Here is a 14946-nt window from a genome sequence, read left to right as displayed (position 1 = left end):
AGATGTCAATTGGTTGTTTTAAATGCTCATGAAAGTGTGTTATGTGTAACATTTCCTGTTTTCAAAATATACTCCGCCTCCGTGGTCTCATAGACCGTGCTAACATTGCCTGGATTGTAGGATTTTAGAGCATAAATTATAACAGCACAAAGCAAATGTGCGTCTGTTAAGTCAGAACTTCTGGGTCTGCTGAGCAATACACTAGCTAGAACCTTCTCATCGTGTATCTGGTAGCACAAAAAAAGCATGGCCAATTTTGTTTCCCCCAATTCTGTTAGTCAGGTTCTACTGTTGGTGACAGGGCGACGTGTTTTGTGGACTAAAACAGCATGAAACCAGGTGTATCACAAAGCATTATGAAATTAATTATGCAGCTACAGTAATTTTGAGAAACATTGAGAAATAGTTTGGCCAATTTTCTGGGCAAATTAACCAGTTATCTACCTTTGATAAGCAGCTAGCTAGCTATGGCTCACTGGTAGCTTGCTAGTTAGTTAGCTTCCAATTTCAAGTCTTTCGAAACCAATATGTCTAACTGAAAAATATGAAGTTATTTCAAAATGAAAGTCTTGTGACACTATGATAGCTGTCTATCCCCAGTTAGATAATGTGTTTTCACTTATTGCGTCAACATGTTTGTTTTGATCTCCCTGGTTTCCACTCGTTACCACAGCCACAAAGTCAAAATTGGCTATATCGTACAAATTCCTGAAAACAAAAATGTAAATTTTGGTCTTAATTTAAGGTTAGGGTTAGGCATAAGATTAGCAGTGTTGTTAAAATTAGGGTTAAGCTTAGGGTTAGGTTGAAAATCAATCACATTTGTGACCCGATTCAGGAAACTAGGCGTATGTCGCAAGTCACGACTTCACAGGAGAGCCGATTGAACTTTTAAAAAAAAACAATTTAATCAAAATGTGTTTTTTGGAAATGCCTTGTGTGAACTTTCATGTGCCTTAATAACAAACTTGTATGCCATCTGTAAATATGAATAAAAATGTTAAATTATGAGCCTTTTTGGTTAAGCCTCAGAATAAGCCAGCAACCTTCCCACTAGCCATGATTGGCTGAGATAATGAATGGGCTGGACATGCCGAGAGAGGAGTTCCGATTGGTCTGCTCTATAGAAGGCTTATGTGGTCAGTCTGTGTTGGTAATTCTGTCGAACTCTGCTTTTTTTAATGTATTGTGTAGTGGAGCTGCATGAGTGTTGCTCTCCACTTTCTGGAGGATCAAGTTTTGAAATCAGTGGAATTAGAGTATGATAGCTAAAGAGATGGAGGAAACACCTGCCTCCGGATTACATCTTCAAACTAAGGGCAACTGTGGCATGGTCTTCATGACAGGGAGACGCCTCCATCATGGATGATGTATACATATTACACGTTTCTAATTTTGACAAAGTGGTTTCATTTCAAGCTAAAGTGTACTGTTAGCTGGCTAGCTAACATTAGCTGGCTGGCTCCCTAGCTGACGTTATTATTCGTATCCAAGAGCCGTTTGCTTTTCTAGTTAGAGCCTAATGTTAGCTAGCTAACATTGAACCTAGTTGGTTAGCTCCCAGCATTGTGGCATTGTTGGCACTTTGTTCATTGTTGTTTAGCTAGCTAACATTAGCTGGCTGGCTCGATAGCTAACGTTACGTGATGTTTGTACAACACCCATTGAATATGGCCGGTGTCAGTGCATGTCTGCAAAAACATTTTAGGAAATTGTTGCCAGCGGAGCTGGTTAGGCCATTTTCATGTTATCCAGATGTAAACAAATCATTGGCCAGAGCGTCAAGTGTGCGCTCTGAACGCTCCGAGAGCGAAACGAGATGGGTGGGGCTAAAGCTTAAGAGGGTGTGAACGATGCTGAATGGGTGTAGACAAAGAAGAGGTCTTCACATTTTAAAACTAGGCAGGCGTTATGACTTTGTAGCTGTGGTAACTAGTGACGACCGTTCTCTCTGGCTGCTCGTTCTATGTAGTGTAATATAATCTGTTCAAAACAGTGGCAGCATGTGTAGCAGTTGTCATTTGTTTTTTTACAAGCAAAAGTGAAATGTGTTTTTATGCTGTTGTTCAAATGCACAGATCGCTTTATACATCTTCTCAAAGAATCTACCAGTAGTTTGAAAACTTGGCATCATATCTGTCATGATGCTTTGTTGACAAATCCAACCACCTCACACCCTGGGTATTTAGCCAATCAGCGGACATCACTGGTATCAATAAAGTTACATTGGATCAAATCATTAGAGGACAGTGATGAAATACTGTTTGTTGTCGTTTTAGGCCTATATTCAATCTAGACCGCAGAAGATAACGCGATTGACATTTAAAGGTAATTTCCGATTGAGACCACATATGCAGCGTTTCCCGTGAATGCGCTCTCCGGGAACACTGAGACAATGCCTTTAAAAGGTGAATGGCAGAAAAGGGGCAAACGGATTGATTCTAGACCGATGTCAAATTTGTTTGATATTCGGTTCTCTCGTCTATTGCTTGTTTAGCAACTAAATCGACACGTGCGTAAGTATGGGGAAAAACAGACGGGGTTGGCTTAGATTGTTGACAACATGTAAGCTATATTTCATCTCCAATGTTTATTGAAAATATAAATACATTTGCACAATGAGCACTTGTTTCCTGTCAAATACATCTTTACAGTTGTTGGTTAGCTAGAATTTTAGCCATATTATCATTAACATAAAATCAGTCAAAACTGAAAACAAGACATGGTCAATGAAACTTCAATAGGCTTTCTTACAGCAATCTGGCCAGTGTGTCGCCATGGGGGCTTTCAATCTTCAATAGCTCTTACACAAAGTGTGTCATGACTATGCAGGGAATTTCAACCACAGATTAAACAATCAAAAAGCAGGGAGGTTTTCCAATGCCTCGTAAAGAAGAGCATCTATTTATAGATGGGTAAAAAAAAGTAGACATTGAATATCCCTTTGAGCATGGTGAAGTTATTCATTACACTTTGGATGGTGTATTAATACACCTAGTCACTACAAAGACACAGGCGTCCTTCTTAACTCAGTTGCCAGAGAGGAAGGAAACCGCTCAGTGATTTCAACATGAGGCCAATGGTGACTTTAAAACAGTTACAGAGTTTAATGGCTGTGACAGGAGAAAACTGAGGATGGATCAACAACATTGTGATTACTCCACAATAATAACCTAAATGACAGTGAAAAGAAGGAAGCCTGTACAGAATAAAAAATATTCCAAAACATGCATCCTGTTTGCAATTAGGGACTAATGTAAAACTGCAAAAAACATGACAGAGAAATTAATTAGTCCTAAATACAAAGAGTTATGTTTGGGGTAAATCCAACACAGCACATCACTGAGTACCACTTCATATTTTCAAGCATGGTGGTGGCTGCATCATGTTATGGGTGTGCTTGTCATTGGCAAGGACTAGGGAGTTTAAGGATAATAAGAAATGGAATAGAGCTAAGCACAGGCAAAAAAAATCATAGAAGAAAATGTGGGTTAGTCTGCTTTTCAACAGACAGTGGGAGACAAATTCACCTTTCTACAGGACAATAACCTAAAGCACAAGGTCAAATATACACTGGAGTTGCTTTTTTTAAAACTAGGCAAGTCAGTTAAAAACAAATTCTTATTTACAATGACAGCCTAGGGAACAGTGCTTTAACTGCCTTGTTCGGGAGCAGAACAACAGATTTTTACCTTGTCAGCTCAGGGATTCAATCTAGCAACCTTTCGGTTACTAGCCCAACGCTCTAACCACTAGGCTACCTGCCACCCCAAAATGACATTGAGTGTTCCTAAGTGGCCTAGTTACAGTTTTGATTTGAATACGGCTTGAAAACCTATGGCAAGAATTGAAAATGGCTGTCTAGCAATGATCAATAACCAACCAGAAAAAGATGCTTGTAGAATTTTTAAATATTAATGAGCAAATATTGTACATTCCAGGTGTGCAAAGCTCTTAGAGACTTACTCGGAGAGACTCAGAGCTGTAATCGCTGCCAAAAATGGATTCTAACATGGATTCTAACACAGTGAAATGGTCCACCCACACAGACATGTTATTATGATTAACATCCAATTGTGAGATCTGAACCCAGTGGTTTGACTGTTTAATGATTAGTAACTTGCCTGCCGCCTCCCTGCGCCGGTCCAAACTGACAGACACGATAACCGAAATGGGACCCTGCTGCCTCCGAGTCCGAGACACTTAATGTTCTGGGATAGCGAATGTCGAAGCTGAACCCCACTGTCAACGGTGCGACTGCAACAACAAAAAAAATGAACAAACACATTTTAAATTATACATATTTTCTTTTTACAAAAGCGTCTACAGCATGTCTGATGGTCAATTCCTCAGGCAGGAAAGGTGAAACTCTTAACTATAACTCTACTATAAATGTATTCTACTAATACAATGTAGATTTGGCTATATAACCTTACATTGCAAAAGTCCCAGTAAACACCAAAACTGGATGTGCTCCAGTTGCTTGTCCATGTCGACTGAAGTCCGCGCTACAGTCCTCGCATAGTAGTGAACGCAGAGAAGATGAGGAGAGCACCGACTCGAAGAATATCATGTGGTGAAACCTTTCAAGATAATGAAGGAGTGAGTCGGTCGGTAAATGCGCCTTTTTTTTTACAGGGACGTTCTAAAAGGATTTACAACGGTCTGTGACCGCCACCCGGTGGTGAGAGCTGACTGGTGCAGGAGAGACTGGGGAGAGATGGGGGGAAAAAACGTGAGTTTGTACTATGGAGGGGAGGGGTGCACAAAAATCAAATCAAACCAAATGTATTTGTCACATGCACATGGTTAGCAGATGCGAGTGTAGCAAAATGCTTGTGCTTCTAGTTCCGACAATGCAGTAATAACCAACGAGTAATCTAACCTAACAATTCCAAAACTACTACCTTATACACACAAGTTTAAAGGGATAGAGAATGTATATATAAAGATATATGAATGAGTGATGGTACAGAACGGCATAGGCAAGATGCAGTAGATGGTATCGAGTACAGTATATACATATGAGATGAGTAATGTAGGGTATGTAAACAAAGTGGCATAGTTTAAAGTGGCTAGTGATACATGTATTACATAAAGATGCAGTAGATGATATAGAGTACAGTATATACATACACATATACATATGAGATGAGTAATGTAAGGTATGTAAACCTTATATTAAGTAGCATTGTTTAAAGTGGCTAGTGATATATTTTACATCAATTCCCATTATTAAAGTGGCTGGAGTTGAGTCAGTGTGTTGGCAGCAGCCACTCAATGTTAGTGGTGGCTGTTTAACAGTCTGATGGCCTTGAGATAGAAGCTGTTTTTCAGTCTCTCGGTCCCTGCTTTGATGCACCTGTACTGACCTCACCTTCTGGATGACAGCAGGGTGAACAGGTAGTGGCTTGGGTGGTTGTTGTCCTTGATGATCTTTATGGCCTTCCTGTGACATCGGTTGGTGTAGGTGTCCTGGAGGGCAGGTAGTTTGCCCCCGGTTGTGCAGACCTCACTACCCTCTGGAGAGCTTTACGGTTGTGGGCGGAGCAGTTGCCATACCAGGCGGTGATACAGCCCGACAGGATGCTCTCGGTTGTGCATCTGTAGACGTTTGTGAGTGCTTTTGGTGACAAGCCACATTTTTCAGCCTCCTGAGGTTGAAGAGGCGCTGCTGCGCCTTCTTCACAACGCTGTCTGTGCGGGTGGACCATTTCAGTTTGTCCGTGATGTGTACGCCGAGGAACTTAACTTACTACCCTCTCCACTACTGTCCCATCGATGTGGATAGGGGGGTGCTCCCTCTGCTTTTTCCTGAAGTCCACAAGCATCTCCTTTGTTTTGTTGACGTTAAGTGTGAGGTTATTTTCCGGACACCACACTCCGAGGGCCCTCTCCTCCTCCCTGTAGGCCGTCTCGTCGTTGTTGGTAATCAAGCCTACCACTGTAGTGTCGTCCGCAAACTTGATGATTGAGTTGGAGGCGTGCATGGCCACGCAGTCGTGGGTGAACAGGGAGTACAGGAGAGGGCTCAGAACGCACCCTTGTGGGGCCCCAGTGTTGAGGATCAGCGGGGTGGAGATGTTGTTACCTACCCTCTCCACCTGGGGGTGGCCCGTCAGGAAGTCTAATACCCAGTTGCACAGGGCGGGGTCGAGACCCAGGGTCTCGAGCTTGATGACGAGTTTGGAGGGTACTATGGTGTTAAATGCTGAGCTGTAGTCGATGAACAGCAATTCTCACATAGGCATTCCTCTTGTCCAGATGGGTTAGGGCAGTGTGCAGTGTGGTTGAGATTGCGTCGTCTGTGGACCTATTTGGGCGGTAAGCAAATTGGAGTGGGTCTAGGGTGTCAGGTAGGGTGGAGGTGATATGTTCCTTGACTACTCTCTCAAAGCACTTCATGATGACGGAAGTGAGTGCTACGGGGCGGTAGTCGTTTAGCTCAGTTACCTTAGCTTTCTTGGGAACAGGGACAATGGTGGCCCTCTTGATGCATGTGGGAACAGCAGACTGGGATAAGGATTGATTGAATATGTCCGTAAACACACCAGCCAGCTGGTCTGCGCATGCTCTGAGGACGCGGCTGAGGATGCCGTCTGGGCCTGCAGCCTTGCGAGGGTTAATCACGCTTAAATGTTTTACTCACATTTGCTGCAGTGAAGGAGAGTCTGCAGGTTTTGGTTGCGGGCTGTGTCAGTGGCACTGTATTGTGCTCAAAGCGGGCAAAAAAGTTATTTAGTCTGTCTGGGAGCAAGACATCCTGGTCCGTGACGGGGCCGGTTTTCTTTTTGTAATCCGTGATTGACTGTAGACCCTGCCACATACCTCTTGTGTCTGAGCCATTGAATTGTGACTCTACTTTGTCTCTATACTGACGCTTAGCTTGTTTGATTGCCTTGCGGAGGGAATAGCTACATTGTTTGTATTCGGACATGTTTCCAGTCACCTTGCCCTGGTTAAAAGCAGTGGTTCGTGCATAGCTCCAGCTCTGGGTCTACTCTAAAGCACTTATCATGTAAAAGGGGCCATCCAATGTGATTTGATGGATTGATCAATTGATTGGTTGGTAGGCTTGTTTGGTTGGTTGGTTGGTTGGTTGGTTGACTGATTGATTGGTCAGTGGTGCACAGCTCCCGTCCTCAAGTGCAACAGTGTGACTTTACCTTTTGTGCACTAGAGGGCGGTGTCTCATTTTCTTGAAATAAATAGCTGACTCCAGGACTTGAGGACACCCCTGCTTGCAGAAGTTTGTAGTATATTTTCTTTTATATTGTTGTTGTGATATGAAAATAAATGATAACCACTAAAGAGTTCACTAGCTGTCTTAGCGTGAGAAAGACTACCACATGCTGGGAAAGTTTTGCTGAATATACTATTTCCTTACTTCATTAGCACAAGTAAAAACTGAAGTGAAATCATATTTAACAGTGGTCTGCTTCCCATCGTAAAAAATACTGTTTATTCTCAAATAATTTTCTCCTCAGTGAGACGTAGCTTAAACTGAACCAGAGAGGTCTCCAGTCCTATCCAGTTGGGTCAGTTACTGTAGCGTCCATTATTCAAGTTTCAGTTTCAAGTTTCAAGTAGTATTAGTCTTGTTTTTTTATGATTTTTTTAATTTAACATTTATTTAACTATGTACGGGATACACATGGTATACAATTCCCAACGAAATGCTTACTTGCAGGTTCCTTCTCAACCTCATATTGTAACTGTCAGTGGAGAGACGCAGTCAAAGGTTGCCAGGTATCAAATCTATTGTCCCTGTTAATCTCCTGTGTAACAAACCAAACAGGCTACAGTTAGTAACTACTCAAACAACCCACACTACCCCCCCCCCCCTTCTCTCTCTTCCCTCCTCCTTCCCCATTTTCTCTGTGTAACAAAACAGAGGGTAAAACACACATTTGTGCGCTGGCATGTTTGAGCACATCGTTGTGCCTGAGTCACTGTGGACAGAGAATCCAGCCAACGTCACTGGTGATGACTTCACACACACTCTGACACCCACCATGTCATTATGTTAAATGGTGAAAAATGCAGTTTGACTGGTCATGGAAAACTCTGAGTCACTTGATTGAACTCCTTGTCTTTGTGCCCTCCAATAACCATTTGTATCAGTATTAGCTATATGAGGTGGGAAGCTGGAAGGTCACAGAAGTTGTGAAGAGGTTTGTCAAGATAGAGAGATTTGGGTTGAGAGAAAGAGAGAGAGGAAAAGTGAGAGAGAGGGTATACGATCCTGCCAGGTCACAGGCTTGGGGACAGAGATAACAGGGGGTACAACAGTGTCTGTGTGAGGCATTTGGCCCAGCAGAATCAGCATGAGAGATAGAAAATGAAAGATGGCTTGAAAGAAGTATGGGGGGAAGAGAAAGTGAAAATTAAAGATTTTAAAGAGTGAAATAGATGGATTGAGAAAGACAGAACGACAGAGAAAGCGAGAGAAAGAGATGGATAAAAAAGGCAAGATGATAGAGAGAAAGGGAGAGTGAAATAGATGTGAGAGAGCAAGAAAGAGTTTGAAAGAGAGCGAGCCGAGTCAGGTCATGTGGATGTGGATGTGGAGACAGTGTGGACCTAGCCTGTCTCTCTGGTTCTCCTGTTGACTGGCTCTGTCTGAGGTAGGGCGGGCCATCACACAGGACCCATTGTAGAGGCCTATAATCTCTATCCTCCAGGTTCTGTTCATGTACCTTGTTCAGGTCCCCTCAGATGACCCCTATCCAGGAGGGAGAGGCTACAGAGACACTCTGGCTTTGTCAAGTCCTGTATCATTGTATGTATATTGTACCAACATCTTAAGTGGACTAACCGGTGCCCCCACACATGGACTCTGTACCAGTACCCCCTGTACATAGCCTCATTACTAACCTATACCACTGCACTTTGACTCTGTACCGGTACCCTCTCTATATAGCCTCATTACTAACCGGTGCCCCCGCATATTGACGCTGTACCGGTACCCCCGGTATATAGCCTCATTACTAACCTATACCACTGCACATTGAAGCTGTACCGGTACCCCCTGTTAACAGTCTCGCACCTGTTATTTTACTGCTGCTCCATTTTTTACTCAACACTTATTTTTCTTAAAACGGCATTGTTGGTTAAGGGTTTGTAAGTAAGCATTTCACTGTAAGGTCTACACCTGTTGTAATCAGCGCATGTGACAAATCCAATTTTATTTAACTTGAGACGGACCGTCCACCATCCACAAATCTGGTCACTTTGCTAAGACACAAGTCTAAATGTTTCTAAAAACTGGCTGTTATGTTTCAGGTGTAATATGGGAGTGTATAATACCTTCTACTTTTCATAGAAGGTGTAATGTATAGGCCTCATTTACTTTGACAGCAATATTACATCCCTGCGGGGTTAAAACAGTTGAAGTCGGAAGTTTACATACACCTTAGCCAAATACATTTAAACTCAGTTTTCACAATTCTTAACATTTAATCCTAATAAAAATTCCTGTCTTAGGTCATTTAGGATCACCACTTTATTTTAAGAATGTGAATAATAGTAGAGAGAATGATGTATTTCAGCTTTTATTTCTTTCATCACATTCCCAATGGGTCAGAAGTTTACATACAGTCAATTAGTATTTGGTAGCGTTGCCTTTAACTTGTTTAACTTAGGTCAAACGTTTCGAACAGCCTACCACAAGCTTCCCACAATAAGTTGGGTGAATTTTGGCCCATTCCTCCTGACAGAGCTGGTGTAACTGCGTCAGGTTTGTAGGCCTCCTTGCTCGCACACGGTTTTTCCGTTCTGCCCACAAATTCTCTATGGGATTGAGGTCAGGGCTTTGTGATGGCCACTCCAATACCTTGACATTGTTGTCCTTAAGCCGTTTTGCCACAACTTTGGAAGTATGCTTGGGGTCATTGTCCATTTGGAAGACCCATTTGCAACCAACATTTAACTGACTGATGTCTTGAGATGTTGCTTCAATATATCCACATAATTTCCCCCCTCATGATGACATCTATTTTGTGAAGTGCACCAGTCCCTCATGCAGAAAAGCACCCCCACAACATGATGCTGCCACCCCATGCTTCATGGTTAGGATGGTATTCTTCGGCTTGCAAGCCTCCCCCTTTTTCCTCCAAACATAGCGATGGTCATTATGGCCAAACAGTATATTATATTTTTGTCTCATCAGATCAGGGGACATTTCTCCAAAACGTACGATCTTTGTCCCTATAAGCAGTTGCAAACTGTAGTCTGGCTTTTTTTATGGCAGTTTTGGAGCAGTGGCTTCTTCCTTGCTGACCATTTTACTGTGGATGTAGATACTTTTGTTTCCTCCAGCATCTTCACAAGGTCCTTTGCTGTTGTTCTGGGATTGATTTGCACTTTTCGCACCAAAGCATGTTCATCTCTAGGAGACAGAACCTGAGCGGTATGACAGCTGCGTGGTCCCATGGTGTTTATACCTGCGTACTATTGTTTGTACAGATGAACGTGGTACCTTCAGGCATTTGGTAATTGCTCCCAAGGATGATCTAGACTTGTGGAGGTCTTGGCTGATTCCTTTTGATTTTTCCATGATATCAAGCAAAGAGGCACTGAGTTTGAAGGTAGGCCTTGAAATACATCCACAGATACACCTCCAATTGACTCAAATTACGTCAATTAGCCTATCAGAAGCTTCTAAAGCCATGACATCATTTTCTGGAATTTTCCAAGCTGTTTAAAGGCCCAGTCAACTTAGTGTATGTAAACTTCTGACCCACTGAAATTGTGAAACAGTGAATTATAAGTGAAATAATCTGTCTGTAAACAATTGTTGGAAAAATGACTTGTGTCATGTGTAACGGATGTGAAACGGCTAGCTTAGTTAGCGGTGCGCGCCAAATAGCGTTTCAATCGTTGACGTCACTTTCTCAGAGACCTTGAAGTAGTAGTTCCCCTTGCTCTGCAAGGGCCGCGGCTTTTGTGGAGCGATGGGTAACGATGCTTCGTGGGTGACTGTTGTTGATGTGTGCAGAGGGTCCCTGGTTAGCGCCCGGGTATGGGCGAGGGGACGGTCTAAAGTTATACTGTTACATTGGTGCCGTGACCCGGATCACTGGTTGCTGCTGAAAAGGAGGAAGGTCAAAAGGGGGGTGAGTGTAACGGATGTGAAACGGCTAGCTTAGTTAGCGGTGCGCGCTAAATAGCGTTTCAATCGTTGACGTCTCTTGCTCAGAGACCTTGAAGTAGTAGTTCCCCATGCTCTGCAAGGGTCATGGCTTTTGTGGAGCGATGGGTAACGATGCTTCATGGGTGACTGTTGTTGATGTGTGCAGAGGGTCCCTGGTTATGGGCGAGGGATCGGTCTAAAGTTATACTGTTACACATGCACAAAGTAGATGTCCTAACCGTCTTGCCAAAACTATAGTTTGTTAACAAGGAATTTGTGGAGTGGTTAAAATGACTCAAACCTAAGTGTATGTAAACTTCCGACTTCAACTGTTTGTCCATTGTGTTGGTGTCAAATAGATCAAATCAGGGTGTGGTGTGTGAAAAAAAATACGTTAGTTTGACAGGAAGCATGAGCTGTGTGTGTTTGTGTTTGCCTGTGTGTCCGTTTGTCTGTGTGTGCACGTGCAAATGTGTTTGTGTATGCATGCGAGTGTGTGTGTGTGTGTCTAACATTTTTCGCACACGTGTATGTGTGGCAAGCCTCCATGGCGGTGCCACGTCTATCCAAGGCTGTCGTCCTGGAGATGATGATATAACAGCACAAAGACATTAAAAGAGACGTGCCTGGGCAGAGCTTAACACCCTAGCTATCAATTCAAGTTATATAAGGTATGCTACTAGGAAAATGTCTGTGGAAAACTATACTAGGTACCATGTAGGTACTAGGCACATTGCTATGGAAAGCTACAGGCGATAAGCATTGCTGCAGAAGGCTACACTACCGGTATGCTACTGTAGTTACATGGCTATGTAAAGCTACAGGTAGTAGGGACTGGGGGTTGAAGTATACTGAAATTAAAGGTATCAGAGATTGAGGAACTAGTTAAGTATATGCTGTACTCCCATGGACACTGTACATGGTACAGTTATTCTGAATGGCAAAGGCCAGGAAAGAGTGGATCCTCAGCCAAAGGTGTCATCAGCCATCAGCACCAGGTGCGTCATGCACCCATTATTTTAAAGAGGGCAGGAAATACGTGAGGATGGTCTGGAGGGGGGCTGTCCCCACTCGGGAATTCTGAGAATGTAGCATTTTTCTAACACCTGAAGCAGCTTTTTCCTGCAATCTAGAGCCATAATAATTATGCCTAATTCTGTGCGTAGGTTATCTAAGCACACCTGTTCAACTGGAATTTTAATGAATGATGTACATTGATGCTTTAAGAACGTTGATGCATTAGGAGTTTAGTACAACTGCCACACTGGCATATAGTATCATAACCCAATAATTACAGCAATTATAGTCATTTCTGAAGTCCAGCAGGCATGCCAGCTAAAATAGCTTAGACAAAATAATCCAACTTGGTTGATAGCCTGAAATGGAATGGTTGCAATATTTTTTTATTTTTCATCAGGAAGGGTTAGGGTTATCATTAGGCTGATCAAAATCATTTACAAACATACCTCCTGCGAGTCCTGCCCATCACCGTCAGATAAAATAATTTACCAACACACCTCCTGCTAGTCCTGCCCCTCACCTTCAGCTAAAATCGTTTACAAACCTACCTCCTGCGAGTCCTGCGCATCACCGTCAGCTAAAATCATTTACAAACAGTCCTCCTGCCCACTAACATACCTCCTGCTCCTCCTGCCCATCACCTTCAGCTAAAATAATTTGGAAACATACCTTTTGCGAGTCCTGCCCATCACCGTCAGCTAAAATCATTGCTGTGTGTGTCACTCAACACTTTCTCTCCTCCTCCAATGATGATTCTGTTTTCGTGCGCTAGTGTCCTGCCTAGCATATCTTTACTCAATGATGCACCTTGAAAGAGTATTTATTTGATTGTGAGTTCCTTAACAGTGACATGGCGGCAGGAAGCCTAGCTGTTAGTGAGGCGAGCCAGCAACCGGAGGGTTGCCAGTTTGAATCCCGGGTCCGACAGGAAAAGGGTTGCAGGGGTCAAATCCTAGATGCCATTACCTGCCATTGTGCCCTTGAGCAAGGCACGTATAACCCCCCGTAACAACAGCTCCCCAGGCACCCAGTGTGGCAGCCCTCTGCACATCTTCCAAGCCTGTATATGTCCAGTGGCTTCTGAAAGTATTTAGACCCCTTGACTTTTTCCACATTTTGTTGCGTTACAGCCTTATTCTAAAATGGATTAAATCAATACAAATACTCAGTAATCTACACACAATAGCCCGATAATGACAAAGTGAAAACAGGGTTTTAGAATTTTTTGGCAAATTTATTCAAAACAAAAATCATAAATAACTTATTTACATAAGTATTCAGACCCGTTGCTATGAGACTCGAAATTGAGCTCAGGTGCATCCTGTTTCCATTGATCATCCTTGAGATGTTTCTACAACTTGTGTGGAGCCCACCTGTGGTAAATTCAACTGATTGGACATGATTTGAAAGGGTACACACCTGTCTATATAAGGTCCCACAGTTGAAAGTGAATGTCAGAGCAAAAACCAAGGTTGAAGGAATTGTCCGAGACAGGATTGTGTCGAGGCACAGATCTGTGGAAGGGTACCAAAAAATGTCTGCAGCATTGAAGGTCCCCAAGAACACAGTGGCCTCCATCATTCTTAAATGGAAGACGTTTGGAACCACCAAGACTCTTCCTAGAGCTGGCCGCCAAACTGAGCAATCGGGGGAGAAGGGCCTTTGACAGGGAGGGGACCAAGAACACGATGGTCACTCTAACAGAGCTCTAGAGGTCCTCTGTGGAGATGGGAGAACCTCCCAGAAGGACAACAATTTCATGTCTTGAGGAAACCTGGCACCATCCCTACGGTGAAGCATGGTGGTGGCAGCATCATGCTCTGGGGGTGCTTTTCAACGGCAGGGACTGGGAGATTAGTCAGGATCGATGCAGAGATGAGCAAAGTACAGAGAGATCCTTGATGAAAATCTGCTCCAGAGTGCTCAGGACCTCAGACTGGGGCGAAGGTACACTTTCCAACAAGACAACGACCCTAAGCACACAAGCCAAGACAACGCAGGAGTGGATTCGGGACAAGTCTCTGAATGTCCTTGAGTAGCCCAGCCAGAACCCGGACTTGAACAATCAATCAAACATATTTGGAGAGACCTGAAAATACCTGTGCAGCAACGCTCCCCATCCAACCGGACAGAGCTTGAGAAGATCTACAGAGAGGAATGGGAGGAACACCCCGAATACAGGTGTGGCAAGCTTGTAGTGTCATACCCAAGGAGTCTTGAGGCTGTAATTGCTGCCAAAGGTGCTTCAACAAAGTATTGAGTAAAGGGTCTGAATACTGTACTGTAAATGTGATATTTAAAAAAAAAAAATGTTTTTCTCAAAACCTGTTTTTACTTTGTCATTGTGGGGTAATGTGTGTAGATTGATGAGGACAAAACACTTTTGTAATACATTTTAAAATAAGACTGTAACCTAACAAAATGTGGAAAAAGTCAAGGGGTCTGAATACTTTTTGAAAGCACTGTATGTGTATGTATGCGTGTCCTTTGGACGGTTTGGGTTAAAAGCCTTGTGTGCAGTTTACCAATAAAGTGATCTTATCTCTTAATGTGTGAATAATATAAACTCTGATTCATACTATCCTGAATACACAGGATAATCAATTGGCTATTGTCCACAATAAGCCCATTGTATATAGTTAATTGTATAGTAGGGTAGGGCCATTGAATGGACTTATTGAAACGATGTGTTAAAGGTCCTGCCTTGTAACAATTACATCATGGCTTTGTGACTGAACACCCAGGTATAACTGCTTTGTCTTTTTCATTGTTGATGATGAGTTACAACATAA

The 14946-nt window shown here is 43.0% G+C and overlaps 1 protein-coding gene across 1 annotated transcript in view; it reads right to left on the bottom strand.

The window, feature by feature from the left end:
• The window catches only part of LOC139393099 (integrin alpha-X-like), a 50270-nt gene extending 45712 nt beyond the window's left edge, over window positions 1–4558 (bottom strand). The window contains exons 1-2 of the mRNA XM_071141449.1: window positions 4437–4558; window positions 4125–4257 (exon numbers count right to left, since the gene is read on the bottom strand). Of these exons, the coding sequence (XP_070997550.1) occupies window positions 4125–4257; window positions 4437–4491 (188 nt within the window). The 5' untranslated portion in view covers window positions 4492–4558. The remainder of the gene's footprint in view (window positions 1–4124; window positions 4258–4436) is intronic.
• Window positions 4559–14946: the final 10388 nt, after the last annotated feature.

The sequence above is a fragment of the Oncorhynchus clarkii genome, chromosome 33 (genome assembly GCF_045791955.1).
Source record: "Oncorhynchus clarkii lewisi isolate Uvic-CL-2024 chromosome 33, UVic_Ocla_1.0, whole genome shotgun sequence".
NCBI classification, from domain to species: Eukaryota; Metazoa; Chordata; class Actinopteri; order Salmoniformes; family Salmonidae; genus Oncorhynchus; species Oncorhynchus clarkii.
The sequence above is the reverse complement of the archived record's forward strand: the minus strand, read 5'-3'. Positions and strand labels throughout refer to the sequence as shown.